The 19,173-nt window shown below is 38.9% G+C and overlaps 1 protein-coding gene across 2 annotated transcripts in view; it reads left to right on the forward strand.

The window, feature by feature from the left end:
• IQCB1 (IQ motif containing B1) overlaps window positions 1-10,487 on the forward strand; it is a 22,997-nt gene extending 12,510 nt beyond the window's left edge. The window contains exons 10-14 of one of the 2 annotated variants that reach the window (XM_015818920.1): window positions 2,845-2,993; window positions 4,786-4,911; window positions 7,018-7,174; window positions 9,361-9,615; window positions 10,300-10,487. In XM_015818920.1, the coding sequence (XP_015674406.1) occupies window positions 2,845-2,993; window positions 4,786-4,911; window positions 7,018-7,174; window positions 9,361-9,590 (662 nt within the window). In that variant the 3' untranslated portion in view covers window positions 9,591-9,615; window positions 10,300-10,487. Of the gene's footprint in view, window positions 1-2,844; window positions 2,994-4,785; window positions 4,912-7,017; window positions 7,175-9,360 lie in introns of both variants that reach the window. The other variant, XM_029284677.1, reaches the window with a different exon arrangement.
• Window positions 10,488-19,173: the final 8,686 nt, after the last annotated feature.

Here is a 19,173-nt window from a genome sequence, read left to right on the forward strand (position 1 = left end):
GGCCATTTTTTCTTTTTTTCTTCTTAAACTTTAAATCCCAATGGAGAAATTATTAAAATCAGAGCTGAAGGCTCATATCCATGCAGCTTCCAAGCACCTGGATCGCTCTGTCTGCTCCCAAAAGTTACTCACGATCTCTCCATAAGCAGAGGTTGAATCCGTGTCTGGCTTCGTTCATAGAACGGAGGCAGCCCGAAGCACAGAGAAAACCCTGACTCTGGGGGACCTCACCTCCACCCCCACAGCTATAAAACTGTGAGAGCTCGGGAGTTCTACCCCTATCAGGGAAACTCTCCCCCCTCCCCTTTTCCCGGGGAAGGGGATTCCAAGCCGCGGAGCAGCTGTTTAACGCTGCTCCTGCGGCTTTTACGCGTCCTCGGGGCAGGCAGCCAAAAGAATAGCTGCCATCGGCACAGGAATTCAAGCCGGAAGTCATCCAAACTTTTTTTTTAACCGTATTCAAACAAGTGTTTAGTCATATAGTATTCCATCTGGTAAGTTGAATCACATCTCTTAACTCTAACTCTAATCTTCTTCTCTTGGCAGGTCGCTTTCCAAATCAGTAGGTTTAGCTTGCCAGGTTGTATTTTTGTAGATGTTGTTGGGGATAAAAAGAGACAAGTTGAGTAGAATATTCGTTTTTTGTCTCCCACGCTTTGATGGTTCTTCTGACGGTCTTTAATCCATTTTATTAAATCTCCTTTTTTTCCCCATCAGTTTATTTTGAGGTCCTGGAAGATAAAACATCTTTTTTATTTCCTTTGTTGTAGCAAAATTTTTGCGGATTTTCTTTTGTTTGTATTAAGTTGTAGTTCTCTTCATTTGTAGCTTCCATATTTGAGTCACTTTCCTCTGGTTTGTATTCTATTGTCTGATTTGTTTGTTCATTCTTTGTTGTTATTTTTTTAGCGTTATTTAATTGTAAGTTTAAGTTAGAGATATGTTCATTTATGTTATCAAAGTTGTTTTTAATCTCGTCATGATTTAAGACAATTATCATTTGAATCTGTCTCAGCATTGCATATATTTTCTCCTGGAATGTGTTTGCTTTGTCTTGAATCATTTTTCCTGCAGATCTCTGATGTTCCAAGCTGGAGTCTTCAGGAGGAGGTATTAGGTATCACTTTTAGATAAATATACAACATCCATTTTATCTCCCCTCTCTAAGTAGTTTTTCACTGGTACCATAGTCTCTTTAATTAGCTTTATCAAACCAGCCCATCTTAAAATCCAAACAACCAAGTCTTATGTAGTTCTTATATTTATATATGGTTTTTATAATCCAATACATTTCCAATTTATCAAGGCACCATTGAAAACAATATTTTGTAACAATTCTTCTTTTCAGGGGTCTTATAATTATCAACAAGCCAAGATTTCAATCCAAAGTGTTTAACCACTTGAAAGCTTTCCAGAATTCCCCTTTAGAAGATTAGCCAAAGGCCAAGATTTTTCTTTCTCTGCAAACAGTTCTTAAACTTAAAAATGCAGCTCAGTGTATTTATAATCCCAGAAGGTCAGCAGTTTCTAAACATATATAGTTTCACTCTATAGTAGATAGCTCAGTGCTTTATTCCCAGCTGTTTTTTGCTATTTCTGGACGTTTTGCCAAATTCTGAGTCAATGCAGCTATAGTTTTCTCTAATCCTCCACTAGATGTCACTGTTCGTTTTCCAACTTTTAAAGCAAAGAGTTATTATTTTTATATATATATAATTTTATCAATACTTTTTCAGGTATGAAGTTTTAGCAGTTTTCTTAGTTTTCAAATTTATCCAGACTGTAGTATTTTTAACCTCATTTCAATATATTTTTGTTCCCAATAAGAATTTAATTCGCCGCTTCCGTCTATGGGAGGGTGGGGGTGTAGTCCCCTCCCTTCTCACTTTGGGAGGATTTTTGCTTCTTGGAGATCTTTTCCAGGAAATCAGATATAAAAATAGGAGAGAGAAGATCAAATTCCTCACCCAGTTTCAAGCACACTGTTCATCCTTTTTCTGGTGCCTTTGGACTTCAGTTGCAAGTAGCTTGGGCTGGTCGGTGAGGTGTGGCCAGTCTTTCTCCTATTGGGTTGGAGGGCTTCCCCCAGATCAAGCGGAACGACCATTGTTCCACGATCATCGGAGCACCCCCTTTCTTTGTCACCTCTCCAGGGCGACTTTAGACCCATTTAGGGTCTCCTGGCAGCATGAAACTAACTGTGGGGTGCAGAGCTCCGCAACCCCTTGGCCAGGCGCTATGCGCAAAACTGGAAGTCTCAATTGCGTTTGACTATTAATGACCTAAACCAGAAGTGTAGCTTGGAGCTGAGCCAGAATTGTTCAGTAAAAGTTAACAATATGTCTAAATATTAAATAATAGTGTAACAGTTCAGTGTTGTATTTAATACAAGATCCTATCTAAATAATGCACAAATAGATGGTAGGGTTAGCACAAAAATATAATGTATCAAACATTATCTATAATAATATAGTTTATATATCTATAGACTGTAGTTCTATAATAATATAGTCATATTGTAATATTTCCCTTCCTATCATATTAAAAGTTAGAATTCAGTTGATACCTCTAGGTTGAGTACAAATTTGGAGACTATATCAATTCTGTGATGTCATATTGTGCGTATCCATGAGATAGCAGGTAAACATGCTGTGCCTAGATACCTATGGTCTACAAAATGATCCTGGAAATAACTACAGTGGCTTTCTGTTTAAAAAAAGGTGGTACTCTAACCCTGTATGGTTTCTTTTCTGCATCTTTCATCTAGCTAGAATGAAATTCAAATCTATCTGCTTGTGTGAATTCTGATTTTCTAATAATGAATATATATGCTCTATCTCCCAGGTCAAGTAGATAAGTATATGCATGAAATGAGAGAGAAATCAGCCCTAACTATCCAAAGATACTGGAGAGCGTTTAAAGCAAGGAGAAATTTTCATCAGCAAAAAAGAAATCTCAAGGAATATAAAGCAGCTGTCCTCATTCAGAGAGCGGTTAGTACACAAACCAACTGTTGGCATGAGATGAAACCTTTTGCATCACTATATTTTTTTTAAAGAAACCATTTCAAATTCAGGACCTCCAATACATCTTCTGACTTATATTTTTAAATTAGGATGCTATAGAACACTGCTGTCTACAAAAACCCAAGTGATTCATTAAAAGCAATGTTTCAGAAGGTCTGGTCTGCAAGACTCAAATTGGAATAGTACTACTCTATGTTTCCCCAGAAATAAGACCCGGTCTTATTATATTTTATTTTTTGCCTCCTAAAGAGGTACCAGGTCTTATTTTTGGAGAGGTGTCTTTTCAACTCACCTTGCCGCAGCAGCATCGACAGCCCCACCCAGCTGGCCCACTTCTTCTGCAGCTGAAGGAGCAGCTTCATTCTGCAGCTGAGAATGGAGCTCCGGCATGCATTTCGCCATCAGAGGCCTTTCCGGAAGGCCTGTGCAGCTGAGAACCGATCTACAGATTGAATCCATAGCCCGATTCTCGGCTGCAGAGGCCTTTCGGAAGGCTTCTGACTGCGAAATGCAGTCTGAGCTCCATTCTCTCAGCTGCAGAATGAAGTTGCTCCTTCGGCCGCAGAAGAAGTGGGCCAAGGTAAGGCAAGTGTCGATCCATGGGAGGCCTGGCTGCAATGGTAAACTCCACGCCCCCACCCTAGCTTGATTTTTAGGCATGCACCTCACCCCAAAACTAGGACTTATTTTGGGGTTAGGGCTTATATTAGGCCCACCCCCAAAAAAATCAAGCTATGGCTTAATTTGGGGGTAGATCTTACTTTCAGGGAAACACGGCACTTCAATAGCACATTTAAAAACTATTCTTGTTTTTGTGGTGGCTACTTCTGCTGGCTGCCTGCACTTCAGCAGTTTGATTCTCACCGGCTCAAGGTTGACTCAGCCTTCCGTCCTTCCGAGGTCGGTAAAACGAGGATGACTCTGTAAACTGCTTAGAGAAGGCTGTAAAGCAAAACTTTGCTATAATTTTGCTACCGGTTAATCAAATTATTCCTTATTTCAGTCATGGTATAAACTAAGTTGTTTGAACCATGCTGTCAGTGTTGAAGTAAGCCTTGTTCTAGCAGTATCTGCCTGAAAAAAAGGATCAAGGGGGGGGGACCCTTATTTTGTCATAATTTTTAGCAACAAAAGTAATTATCACACATTGTAGAAACTCATTAGGGAACAAAATACTGAGCTACATTGATTCTTGATGTCTTTTACCAAGGATATTCTTTTTCTTATGGGCTTCCTACTTAGCGCATTGGCCAAAGAAAACTCTAAAGAGTATAATTAATATTTGTTTTTCAACCCAGTAATCAGTGCAAATCTAAATCAAATCTCTGCAATGGCTTCATGGTTCAAACAAGTCCCTTCTCAATGTCTTTTTTAACAAGTGTGACAACTTTAGCTGCATCTGCAGCTGTAATGCTTGCCCACCAGTTCAATTTCAGACCTTACTAGAGTGAGTCGTAAAGAATGAATGTCATCCATGGAGGATTAGGGCTCATGGCCACCATTACAGGATCCATCTCCTTTCCTATTCGTGAAGAGGGTGTGGAGAACACTGCAGGGTCCAGGGTGTGACAGTTGTTTAGAAAGATACACTAAAAATCTTTAAATGTGATCCATCAAGATTGATCTGCATTGAAGATAGAGATAATGTAACATTTCTTTTTCTAAAATTTCCATGTCACTAAGAAGGCATTCCGTGAACCTGACCTAATAAGATTCGGTAGAGAGTTGATACTTTTTATTAATATTTTATTTCAATAAGGTGCTTAAGTTCTTGGAGAAGAAAAGAAGAAAGAAACATTCTTTCTGGAAGCAGCCTGAATCTCTTTCGGATGAGCAGAGGATATTGTTGCAACAAAAGGTGGAAAGCTATATCAAACTGCACCCAGTAAGTCATCATTATACCCCTATCCCCTGGATTGTCTCAAATGTGCTTTTTTCTTCCAAAAGACAACTGGATTGTTTTTTCCTTGAGGAGGAAGAAGAAAATGCTTCACTTCTCATCCAAGATGCTTCTTGGATGAGAAGTGAAACATTTTCTTCTTCTTCCTCAAGGAAAAAAACATTTCAGTTGTCTTTTGGAAGAAAAAAAAACACCTTTGAGACAACTATGACCTGGAGGACTGAGAATCTCCACAGACATATATCTCCTGGATTTTCTTTTCAAGCTTGTTGAAGACTCCTGGATATTTCAAAAAATTCTTGGCAGACATTTCAGTACTGCAATGTCTAGAGCTGTACATTTTGCAGTAGTCTTAAATTAACTGAGTGTAGACTTAGAATGGTCCAATGTCATGCTGTGGTTAGTTATTATGGAAATAATTTGGAAGTGTGTCATTGGTCATTGCACATCTGCCATTACTAATACCCACACCAGACTAACCACTGTAAATTTAAGTTGATTACAAACTACTTGACAACTGCTGTATGGGAATGTTATTCAGTGAGTATTCAAAATTGCGGTGGCACAGAGGTCTCCTAAGGCCATTCCAGCACATCTGAAGTCACAAGATCAAATTTTGGGTGCTTAGCAATCTACTTGCATCTATGACTGCAGGTGTGCTTCAATTCCCCCACCTGCGTATCAATCTTCCCATCTATGCTCTTTTGACTGCCCTGCTTTGGCAGAAGCACTGGAGCTGAAGTAGAGGCCCACAACCTTTAGCAATCTCAATCAGCCACCCCCCACCCCAGGCCTCTTATTCAATCCCAGCCCTGCCAAGGAGTGTGCCGGCTTAATTCTCATGCCGTGGCCCACTACCTCAGCATCACAGTGCAGTGTCCCAGCCACCTCTGGCACCCTGCACTCCACTTACTCTGCCGTGCAACACTCTGCTCCTCCTGCCATTCAAAATGAGAATAAATAGACCATACGACTGTGAAAGTTTATGTGTAAAGATCTACGTTCTTTAGAATACAAAAAGGTTCTCCAGGATTTAAGATGCTTTATATGTGACTGGACAACAATTCTGTCACAGAAGCCATTGACTGACAGGTGTCTTATGTATATTTGTTGCAGAACTGCCAGTTGAGTTGCTTAGAAATAAGGGTATTTTGCAGAAACTTTAAGGCTGATAAGCTGGTTTAGCAAGAAGCTGACACACATTGGCGGCGGGGGGGGGGGAATGATAGGAATCAGTGATAATAGAGGTCCTACACCTACAACTGGTCGCGTAGTGACCGTTTAAATTCTGACGGACCTAACCGGGAGTTACCTGCAACTTGGATTCAACATTCTGAAGGTTGCACACACACACACACACACACACACACACACACACCCGTGGCCATGTGACTGCACTTGAAGAACTCAATATCCAGGTCACATTTATGGGCCTTTGCAGCATTCCACAGTCATACGACTACATTTTACAATGGTTTTGGCAAAACCTGGCATTTACTTCTGGTTTTCTGCATCCAAAGTAAAGCAGAGCCATGGATTCACTTAATGACCACTGTGATTTGCTTAATGACCTTTACAACAAAATTTGTAAAATCAAATTGGTTGTGTGGTTGACTCATTTTATAACCATATGCAGGCTCCATTACAGTCGTAATTTGAGGATTACCTATAACGGCTTTACAACATTGCCTTCAAATCTTGAAAAGTAATAATCCATATACATATTTTCTTTAATTTTATTCCCTTTACCTAACAAAACATGCCAATAGTGCTTAAATTATCATAGCTATATAAACTGAAACTATGCCATGAATTACCTGATTTGCTTTTATTTGGTATGAGAAACATAAACTATTTGGTAGGGTTGTTTGGGTTTTTTCTTTAATCTAGTAATAGGAATTTGCTTCTTCCCAAATCTTAATTAAGAAACTACATTTATTCAGAGATGGATCACTGGCTTCAGAGAGAAAACATAGAAAGAAGCACAGTGATTAGATTTATCCAAGGAATGCAAATGTTGTGCTGCAGACCTTTACCAAGGTTTGAAGCTGATAACCGTTAATGGTGATAGAGACTGTAATTTTTCTCCAGGCTTCTGCAATGTCAGAAGAAATGAGCAGAGAACTTCATCACCAAGCCCAGGAAAAACTAGCCCACTATATGCTGAGAGAAAAAAAAAACCAGAAGGCAAAACAACATCGAGAGGCTTTGCTAGTCCAGGTTCACACTGATGTGGATCAATTGTTAAGTACGTGTCTGTCTCATTTTGCTCTTGCATAGTTTGTCTTCCCAGGTTAGTTTTTGATGTGGTGAATACTGATCAACATTAATATTCAAACCTGAATTATCCAAGTAGACACTGCTTCGCCCAGCTTGAATTTTCTTCAGAGATCATCACTGCTGTGTAAATTATGAATTCATATATCCTCTTGATGCTGAACTATTATAATTGTGCTCCTTTTAAATTCTATTTTTCACATTGACCATTTGGAGGTGCTGAAAGAATTACTATTTATTATTTATTTATTTATTTATAAAATTTATTGGCCGCCCATCTTACCATAGGCCAGTGGTGGTGAACCTATGGCACGGGTGCCAGAGGCGGCACTCGGAACCCTCTCTGGGGGCACACATGCCATTTCCTCAGCCTTGCCTCCCCCCACGACTCCCTCCTCACCAGCAGCCCCCCTGGAGGAGAGTCGCCCCCGAGCGTGGCCCACGCAGAGCAGCACAGCCAAGGACATGGCAGCCAGGCAGCGTAGACAAGACTCTGCCCTCACACCCCATCACGCACAGTTGATGCTGCGGGGCACAGGCAGAGGGCATGGCCGCCATGGCGCTGCTGGGCTGCCTGGGTGATGTGCGGCGGGCCCTGGAGGCGGTGAGTGGCCCTGCGGGCAGGCGGGGTGGGGTGGGACAGGGGCAGGGCAGGGGATGGAGCACGGGCGGGGCCAGTTTTTGGGCACCCAGTCTCTAAAAGGTTCGCCATCACTGCCATAGGCTAACTTAACTATGAACATTTTGGCAAATACAACATATGCTTTTCGTTTGCAGTTTGAGCAGTTCTAATGTTTTCACACACACACACGATCACACAAATATGGTCTTAGCACTCTTATTCTGGAGGAGACTAGAGAATCTATAGCTACATATATCATATATGTTTCATTTATTTAATAGAGTGGTAGTTCCATCCTGGCACATATATCTCTAACTAGTCTCTGTGATTATCTGGCTGATAGACAGAACAGCAGCAGGGACAGTGCATCGCCTTGGTACAGTATAAGCTGCACTTGGTGGCCTTGAAAGCCAGCTGGATTTTGGGCCAGTCACTCGCTCTCAGCCCAACTCACCTTATCATAATTTTGTTCTTTCCCTAAGCTATGCTTTCTAATGTTCAAACCCATAAATTACAAATTCTTTTTTTTAGCAAGAAGTCCATAAGAGCTTTCCAGTCATTAGTAAATGTAGTTATTGAGCTTTCTCTAATCAAACAAATTAATTTTGCCATCTCTACTAGTTCAGTAGTTCTAATAGTTTCCACAACATTCTTCAGAAACAACACAAGAGATTTTTTTGTGTTTAAAGCAGAAAATTCAAGTGATATTTTCCCCATGAGAATATTTTAATTTTGGCCCACACTGTTATACTATTACCTGCCATTGCATTCTCTCAATGATTAGTCCCATTGTTGACTATTACAATTGCTTCCATGTAGAAATTTCTTAATGCAAACCAATGTTTGCTTGTTCAGGATTGAATAAACTTGCCTTTTAAAATGTTAGTTATAATTTTGTTTCTATCATTTTTAGTCCTTCCTAAGTTTGATATGTACTAATAACACTGCATATTCTCATCTAACATAAGACATAATGCATAATTGAGAAGGGTAGAAATAAGATGTTGAACATCAACATCTTTTTATTGTTTTCTACCACAAAATAAGTAGTAAAATGAGCTGTACTTTCACAGCATTTACTGCTAAAATTCAATTGGGCTCTAAAGCCTGAAAAATTAGTTTCAGATTAAATGTAATCTGTTCTAATCTTTTTAAGCAATCCAATAATCCAATCCATAAATGAATCTTATAATAGCAAATTACATATGTTAGACATAAACCCTTATGCATTCAACTTACTTACATACGATTCAACCTTACTCCAAACTGCCAAGAAAAACCATTATGATTTCTATTTATTTTGATCTGGGCAATTTCTCTTCTTTATATGCTTCTCTCTGTTCTTTGATTTCTTTCCTTTCACAAGGGATATGTAGCATGAATATGTAGCTTCTGCAAATTCTTTAGCTGCATTGCTCCTATTTGTATTTACTATTGCATTGTTGTAGGATGCTACTTTGAAAACAAAATGATAAAAGCTGCAAATGCAGAGGTTAACTAAGTCTTCTAAAGAAAGATATCTACTTTTGCCATAGATGCTCCAAGTCTCTCAGAATGTACCGTGAGGGATCTGAATGTCTTTATGAGCAGATCAGTTCCTGTGGCAACCAAAGCCAAACAATCCCATAATACAATGTTAAAATACATGCAGTGGCCCTGGTGGAAGAAACTTGAAGAAGACGACTTTTTTAAAGAAGAGGTTAATTCAGTGGATCCCACAACTGCTGAATTGGAGACTTTATTCATTGGTGGAAGCAGAGCATGATTATTATAAAACACATTCTAGCTAAGTATGCATTTTTTCTTCCATGTTTTTCCCCCAAAATGTATTAGCTATTATCTACTGAATTCATAATAGAATTCTGCATTCCAGAGATTGAAGTCTGTGTAGAAAGTCTGAATCTGACTGCTCAGATAATTTCAGACGATATGTAAAATTGTATTTTATACAGTTGTGTACACTAAGAATTGTATAATTTTGACTTTTTAAAATGAGATTTAAAACTGGATGCTATAGATTTAGAACTGTGGGTGCTCAGAAGGAACAAGGAGGGAGATGCTAAACTATCATAGGTGTATGTGTTGGAGAATAGTTTTTCTTATGAATAGTCACCCTGTATTCATAATATGCAGCCTTCCTACCTGTTTAAACGTTAAGACAGTATCTGAATTTGAATATAAGCTTCTTGGCTCTGTGCTTTATCACATGTGCTTAGAGATTCCTCAACTCCTCTCATAGACAGAGAAAAGTTAAAAGACAAAAACAATTCCAAACTTGTGAAGCAAGAGGTTTCCGTATCTATGCTGGGAAAATAAATAGAGTGTACTGAATCTCCCCAGCACCATTCAGATTATTTTAAATCCTTTGTTACAGAAATCAATAATTGCTCTAGTTGGACATCGCATTGTTCTAATTTCTTCTCTCTGTTTTAAAAGCCTCTTTCTCCCCCCCCCCTTTATCTCTGCACATTTAGGACATTCTGAGTAATTTCAGACTGAATTCAAGATTTACTTATTAATGTCTAGGAAGCTGACAAATTTTCAAAACCACCTCTTTCCCAGTATCTCTAATTACAGTCGATCAGGACCATATTGTGTTTGCTCAGAATATTGGATGTATTTTTGTAGATCAAATTCATTTTCCTTTTGAGTTACTTAAATAAATATCTTTTTTAAATTTGTTGTGAGGTTGATTTATCTCCCAAAGGGAGAGGGAAAGATTGGAACTAATAGTCACACTCACTTATATTACAAGGGTAGGAAGTTGTATTATAGAAATTATTTAACTTTTTTCCATGTTATCTCTTATTTACCAGAAAGGCAGTACAGGCTGCAGAGCCTCTGTCATTCTCATAAATTGAATTTAGGGGAGGATATCAAAAGAGGCACTGCCTGGAAAATAGGTGGTGACACAGTAACTTCCAGATTTGATGTGATATTCAGGCTAGTGTTAAGGGGCAGAAAAACTCCTGTATACCACTGAGAAATGGGGACACACCTTTTCTTGTGTAGATTCCAAGATTTGTGCCAAAGGCTATGGAAATCATCTCAAGCACTCGATGGGATCCATCTACCTGCTTGAGCTCAGGACATGAGAAGTACAAACTGAGATGAAATTTAAGAGACTGGAATGGAAGAACGAGGAGAAAATTAAAATAATGGAACTATAAGAAAAATTAAAATATAAACTGAGGAAGAATTAAATATGCCAGTTAACAAGAAATAAACTGAAGAGTCAAGTATCCTCTGCAACCAGTCCAACACTCCCCGAAGAGTTGATAGAAAAGTTTTCAGGATGCAGGCTACCTCTAGAATATTTTGAAGATTCATGCCTACAAAGTGGGGGGAAACTTAGTATACACAATTTTTGAGACCAGGTTCCCAGCTGACAGTGGCCTATGAAGTGGTTTGGCTGCTGTAAGGAACTTTGCACTCTTCAAGACCATGGTGAAGTCCTAGGCAGGACTGGCACCAGAAAGTACCAAAGTAAGTTCTGGAAATTGTAGCGGAATTGCTCACTTGCTCATAAAGTTATAAGTGTATATGATATCTGATGCCAGTATGTGGGAGCCAATATAGTCAAGGTCATTAAATGGCTGATTTAAGCAGTTGACCGCCTAACTATCTGACCAGATTTATGATAAAGTCATTCTAATGGGACTTAAGATAATGGATGGTTCAGAAGCTGGCAATTTCCAAACCTCTTGGTAATGTGAAAACAGGACAATGCAACCATCCTAAAATATTTGTGAGATGAGAGGAAATCTACCCAGTCAGGATTAACAAAGGTGCTATACCACATTTACCACCAGGATATCCTGCCAAAGCACTGTATGATTCGCTGCCACCACCAGAGGGCAAAAATATTCAAAAACTTCAAATTCGTAAAAGTAGGACATACCAACAGAAACCGCGAAAGCCCAAGTAAACTAAGCTGAACTTAAAAGCTATGGACCAAAAAAAAATAAATAACTTCCAAACAAGACTTCCCTAAATTCAGTATAGATGCTATTCTACTCATGAGGGGAGTTCACATGATAGAGCAGTGGTGGCGAACCTATGGCACAGGTGCCAGAGGCGGCACTCGGAGCCCTCTCTGTGGGCACACGTGCCGTTGCCCCAGCCTTGCCTCCCCCCACAACCCCCTCCTCACCAGCAGCCCCCCTGGAGGAGAGTCGCCCCTGAGCGTGGCCCATGCGGAGCAGCACAGCAAAGGACATGGCAGCCAGGCAGCGTAGACAAGACTCTGCCCTCACGCCCCATCACGCACAGTTGATGCTGCGGGGCGCGGGCAGAGGGCGTGGCCGCCATGGCGCTGCTGGGCTGCCTGGGCGATCTGCGGCGCGCCCTGGAGGCGGTGAGTGGCCCTGCGGGCAGGCGGGGTGGAGGTGGAGCGAGGGCGGGGCAGGGGATGGAGCGGGGGTGGGGCAGGGGGCGGGGCAGGGCAAGGCCAGTTTTTGGGTACTCAGTCTCTAAAAGGTTCGCCATCACTGCGATAGAGGATGAGTATCCAATAGTGGCCTGAAGAGATAACGGAGTCATGATCTCTACTATACTATACACTTGTCAAGTACCAACACTCAGTCAAGGTCTTGATTGAGTTTTAATGCTGTTTGCAAGAGAAAAACTGAAACAGCACTTGTAAAACTATGTTTTCAGTGTAAAGACCAGATTAATTTGATAGAGTTCAATACTTAATTTCTGGATTGGAGTTTGGTAGGATTCTGACAATAATGGGACTTTGAATTGCTGTATAGACGTAGATTCTGGCCTTCGGTTTCACCATAAAAGATGCTCAAGCAGGCCAAAACCAAAAAATTGCAGTCTCATGCTAAATACAAATACTTCATTTTTTCTAATTTTCTACTCCCTCATCAAGAGAAAGGGAGTAGATTTTATCTGCCGAAAACCAGGATAGTAACCACACTGAATTGTAATTGTTTGAAGTTTACTTTCAGTTTTTATATATTATACATCACCTATTTGTTTTCTGCTAATTTTAGTCCAATGTTTGGCACCAGGGTCAAAGTGGGTGGTTACATAAATCAATATATAAATAATAAGGCACACAAGTCTGTATTCCAGAAACAGAGTAAATCACTGTGACTAAAATAACACATCAACTTACTTTAATTGCTGCTTATATTTTAGGACATGTAAAAACTTTTTGAGAGTTGACTGGCAGAAGGTTTATAACAGGTTGACTCTTCACTGTCTGGTGCTGTAAATCGGTGCAATGCTAATATAAACCATGCTGCTTTTTTCTTTTTGATACTCCACCCATAATCTCGTTTGTTTTATATACTATATCTCTACTGAGGTTCGGTGCTATGTATTCTAAGATTCAATATCGTCCTCATTATTGCATTCTTTTATCATAAGAACTTTTCTAAGGTGTTCTACGTACTCCATTTTCTTCAAAAGAAAGCGCCTCTGTGTCAAATGTTGCTGTGTTAAATAAAGACGAATGATAGAACTGTCTTATCAGAAATCCAGCTATGGTCATGCTATTGGCCTCCATCAGTTATTACCACTGAAGTAGATTATGAACTCCCTTTTGGCAATGCACAGTTGGATAATGGAAATTCCGTTTTTAATCCCCCTTTCAGTGCTTAATTAAAGGTACCATAGGGTCAGTAGAGGTCTCCTTATAAGACCTATTTTTCATCAACATGAACTTGATTTGCTATTCTCCAGTGCTAGAAAGGCCATTTAGTCTGTGAAGAACTACATTCTGTAATTAATAATTTTCTGTTCTCAGACACCATATGATCCATACAATCATATTTGCATTAGTTTTTTCCAGCCAAACCCAATGCAAATTGAAGCAATGGTTCTTAGTATAAAGATGGGCTATTAAAAAATTAGATTTCCCTTACATTTTGAATTATGCTGTTATAATCTCCAGGCTAGGTACACATGATGAAATCCAGGCTTACCTGTGATTTGGCAAAATAATAGTTAAGGTGCTTCTATATTACCCATCATCCTATCACAAGATTACCTAGTAACTGCTTCATATTTCTGTTAAGCACTATTAACCCATCAATCCCTGAGGCAGTCCTGTTTCATCCCAAATCCTTTTCCTTTCAAAACCAAACTCCTTGCTCTTTATTCTATACCAGTTTGCTAAAAGCTAAACAATCAGGCATCCATTTTTTCTCCATTTGCTGTTCCTTTTAAAAATGTATTGGTGCAATATCATGAAATTAATTGATTTGTATTTGCATTTCACTGTTTCATGCTATTGAATATTTGAGCAAGGGGATATAAATTCTTTTTGCTGCAACTTATTGCAGAATACAAATCCTAGAGAGCATAATTTGATGATGCGGGAAGAGCAGTGATAGGACAGGAAAATCAATCAGTGCTGTGCATTTATTGAATAATTAGCAGCTTCAGATTCTGGCCAAACAATTTCTTCTCCTTCTCCTTCTTTGAATAAAGTGCCCAATAAATATGGTCTACAGGAAACTTGATGTAAGAAAATCTTCAAACACCAACATGTCAGTTACTTAGAATTCTGAGTATGATCAAAACCTAAAGGATACATATTGAGTGCCCCCTCAAAATACTTAGTATTCCATTTCTTGCTGATGCTTCAGGGAGAAAAAAGCCATAATTCAGGAAATGCAATTGCTAAAATAAAATAAAAACAATGCCCTGGATTTTTAATGGGCCATAACTGTATAATCATGAAATCAGAATGAAATAATGCAATAATCTTTAGCAATGCATTTGTCTTTAATTCAGTGAGGTTCTTAGGTTCATTAACTTTTCTTGGAACATTAGGCAGAAATGGATGTTCCTAACATTTAAAATGCAAGTAATAAAGGAAGTATAGAATTTGAGGTACAAGATATAAATTTTAAAAGGCATGGGAGAACAGGACTGCACCCTACCTTAGATAGCTTTTAGTGTTGGACCTTGGGAAGGTTATAAAGACTAGAATGTGCAAGAGAAGCTAGTATTGTATATTCAAATCTCTTTTGTGTTGTGAATCATATTCACCTAGTCTCCCCTTTATTAGATCCAGCCAGAATTTTATCCCGTGGCTTCGGATTCGCAGACTATTTTCCTTCTTAAGAGAATTTCAATTTAATTCTGATCACCTGCATAGAACTCTGCCTCTAGGGACAAATAAAAATGCTTGCCCTACAGGGTCAAGCATTAAGCTCTTCCATGGTTTGCTTAGGGACTGTAATATTTCCTCGGCAGATGCCATAGTAGTGTAGCAGCTCTGATCTGAAGCTGCTATTAATGAAATGATGAAGACACACACAGACATTGAGGTGATAGAAGTATAATACTCCTCCATATGAAGCCTCACTTATGGCTATCTGAGCAACTATGGCTATATTGGTATTTTCATCAAGACACTTACCTTGTGCATTAAATACCTCCTATGGTACATTCTACAAGACATGCTGGAGCTTACAGTAGGTAAAAAATGAGCAAACATGGCAGATACCAGTCTGGGCAGCACTGAATTTTCCATCTATAGGAAATAGCATTGTCTAAAAAAATTGTCATGTAGTCTCTAAATACAAGACCATGTTGTCTTGTGAATCCTTCAATTCCTGTTCAACTCAGCTCATCAAAGCTAATCAAGGCTAGACCTGGTTAGTATTTGAATGCAAGACCACAGGAAATATCAGGATTATAGGTGAATCTGGAACAAATAACCTGCAAAAAGAGAACTTGGGCATCCTTGAGGGGGGGGAAGAAGGAGGGTTTTTAAAAAATCAAGATGACAAGAATGATTGTGCAATCCAGCCTTACTTTCTTTTAATATGCCATACATATTGTATATCCATTTGGTTACACTGTCACACCTATTCAATGGGGATTCTGAGACTTCTCAACCTCTCCATATCCCACATCGCTTACTTCTCAGTTCCCCACTCTCTGGAATATAAACTGGGAAGAGATGCTCAGTCTTTCGTTACTTGGATTGGCAATTACTTTGCTCAATCATCAGACTCTGCAATTATCATCATGTAGGAAACAGAGGTAGAAGAGATACGTTCAAAATACTGCTCTGTAGTCTGCCACTACCTCTTCCCGGGTTTTGTTTGGATAAATGCTTTTTTAGGAATTCATAGGCAAAGAGTATGCAATTCAGCTGGCTGAAATCCTATGTAGTATTATTTTTGCTTCAAGTGCTCCACCCATGCAAATGCTTTATTTTCAATCTGAGTTATTAAGCCAATCGTACAAGCATCTGACTGAAGCTAGACAAAGTTTTCCTAAGATCAACGACCAAGACCATCTTCACCCCTTCTGTAGATACCAGAAGCATGAGTTACAATATTTCTTGGAACAGGAGAAGATAGGCTTGCTTTATCAAAATTGGCTTGTGGAGGCATTTTACTGAAACTGCAAGTTTTCCCTGTTTTGTCAATGGATACAACTTGTTATCCCTGTACACACTCACACTGGAAGCACTGATGAATTATTTTTGTTGCAATCAAAGTGGTGAGTCCCCCAAAGGATACAAATGAGCCATCTGCTTCAGGCAACAAAATTCACAGAACACATCTGGAAAAGATAACTGTCCTTTATATCACTGGTTCTTACAGCAGAGTTCAATAATTTAAATAACTTACTTTGTTCAGGAGGCTAAAGGATTCAGAAGAATAAAAGTAGACGCTGAAAGCTATGATGTTAACATATCTCAATAGGTCCATCAAGCTGACATATTTTGGGTCCCCAATATCCTTCTTTAGCTACTGTATTAATAAGAATAAAGCTTAGAATAAGTATTTTCCCCAGGAAAAAAACAGAATTAGGTATATTTAGATATATCTGATATCTTCACATGAGATTGAAAGAATACTTTCTTCATGCAATTCAATTTTTTTAATAAAATAAGTTTATTGTTTTATGACAAGAACTAAAGAGTAGATGGCTCATGATAAATCCAAATGAAGATCATTTGGCTGACAGCAGATGCTGATTGTAGAAAAAAATGAGACACTGAAATGAAAAATAGATAATAAAGAATGCTAAGGCAAAAAAGGATTGTGATTTCAGTTGATTTAATCACCTTAATGATCACATCTAATGGAAGATTCCTTGGGAGTCTGGACCCTACAGGATCAGGCTATATTCAGGGTGAGCTAAATATCTGATGCTTTTAGGATTTAAGTAGCTCGAAATGAGTGGTTGCTAACATTTTAGCATGAATAGGCAATCAAGATAGACCAAAGGGGCTGGAGTGACACACAGAACAACAGAAGGCATTTGGGGAAGCAATATTTATAAATACGAAATGATATGGAAATAAGTTAGGGATTGTGATAAATATTTTGTACTATTTTGCATATTCTTCCATTTTAAGATATATTCTGTTTTTTTCTAGTTTCAAGATTTATGCATGATGTTTTTATATTCAGATATATATTGTGGGTTGAGAGTGGGATGGGACACACATCTAAATAAAATATCTTCTTAGTAGTAGTAATGTTTGAAGCTGCCTCATGTTAGCTTGGGAAGATAACATCATTTGTTTCTTAAGTATAATTTTCATTGAACAGGACAGATAGACTTTCAGATGTAACCTGATGACTCCAAATTTCATGGGTACAGAGTGACTTTGTGTGGAGGGGAAAACAAAAGGATCCATTTACTTCAGATAACAGTGCTCCAAATCACCTTGACTTTCCAATCTTAACACTTGGAGGGTTCTAAGTGTAGCCTCCAGCATAGTACAAGGAGTTTTGCTTGGAAAACCTGAACCAATGAGCATATAGTGGTGTGTAAGCTTATTGAAGATCTGTTTCTCAGACAAAATACTTGCAGGAATCTATAATAGTTTTTTAATGCTAAATCTTCTGGGCAATGGTTTAATCAATTAATTAAATAACAGGTTTCTAATTGGACTTTCAGTTCTGCCTGAGTAAGACCCTCTACTCTTCTTTGTTATTCTAAATAACTACTTTCAATTAGGTACCGGTAACTCTTAGATGAGAGAGAGGAAAGGGTAGTGATGAAGAAACTATGTTTTGTATGAGATCATTTTGCATCTTTTTTTGTGTGTGGTTGATCATGAAGGACTACTGAAATAGCTGTGCGAAGATGTGAGAATCTATATCTGATCATGAACAGTTCTGGTCATTTTCAAGTGTGAAAATTCTAGGTGGCAGGATGGATATTTTGCAAATTGCCATTTTGTCTTTCTGCCAGTATCATGCACATAGGAAGCCACTAGGTGAGAAGATAAACAGTGTGTTAAATTAATTGATGACATACAGCTCTGTCTCTCATTTTTAAACTAGACTGGTATTTTTGGTATTTTCTAGCACCTAGACATTGGATTGAAATTGGTTGATATAAGTTAGCCATCTGACATTTCAACCAGACAAGATTGAAATAATGATGACTGGCTAGTCCTATGATTGAAGTGCAGAGATTGCCTGTCACTGATAAGTTTAGATCTTTACTGATGCTCTTAACTCTGCTTCCTTGGGTCCTTCTAGATCTATATACTACTCTCATATCTGTCACTTTCACTGGGTGAAATGGTACTTCATAGGGCAAAACCTTTTCAACTACCCCAAATGGACTAACTTACAGAATTCCAGAACCCACTACTCCTTGGAGTGAAATTTTGGAAAGTTTGTGCCATTTCAAAGCATGCATCAAAGGATAAAACTTTAACAACCAAGGTGCCTCAAATGAACTAACATACAGAAGGCTGGGATCCATTACTCCTGTGGGAGAGAAATTTTGGAAAGTTCTTGCTATTTCAGTGACACTATGGTGCTGTTGTTTAGCACTGCCACCATGCTGCCAGTCACGTGGCCCTCATTTATAATGTTCTCTTCCTACAAGTCAATGGGGAAGCCTGGGAAACTTGATAGGGATCGATAGGGATCACATGACCACAGCTGATAGGAGAAACATGGTGGTGGGTCTAGACTTGCATTCTCTGATTAGATAAGGAAATATATTTGAAAGGATGACCCAACAACTCATTGGGTGGTCTAGTTAATCCTTAAATATGGATATTCAGCCCAATGCTGTGGCTATGATTGCTTTTTGCTACAGACCATCTTGGCTCGTCATGTTTAGTAAGGCTGGACTTTTTGGTGCCCAGAAGACAACACAATGATGTAAAGAGGGACAATGTCACATATCCACTAGGAAAGCTCACTTGTTGTTGACTTGCAAGCTATTCTATATCTGAATGTGCTTGCTACTTCAAAATGGCAGAAACCTATGTTGCTGCTTTTTAGTAATTATGATTGAACTGGAATCTGGGCTTATTGTAAAAAAAAAGATGTTTAGAGGCGACATGTGACCCTTAGGCCTCAGGTGTCCATTCTTAATATACAGTTTTTGTA

This window comes from Protobothrops mucrosquamatus, unplaced genomic scaffold, assembly GCF_001527695.2.
Source record: "Protobothrops mucrosquamatus isolate PMUCROS unplaced genomic scaffold, P.Mucros_1.0 scaffold822, whole genome shotgun sequence".
Classification (NCBI taxonomy): Eukaryota; Metazoa; Chordata; class Lepidosauria; order Squamata; family Viperidae; genus Protobothrops; species Protobothrops mucrosquamatus.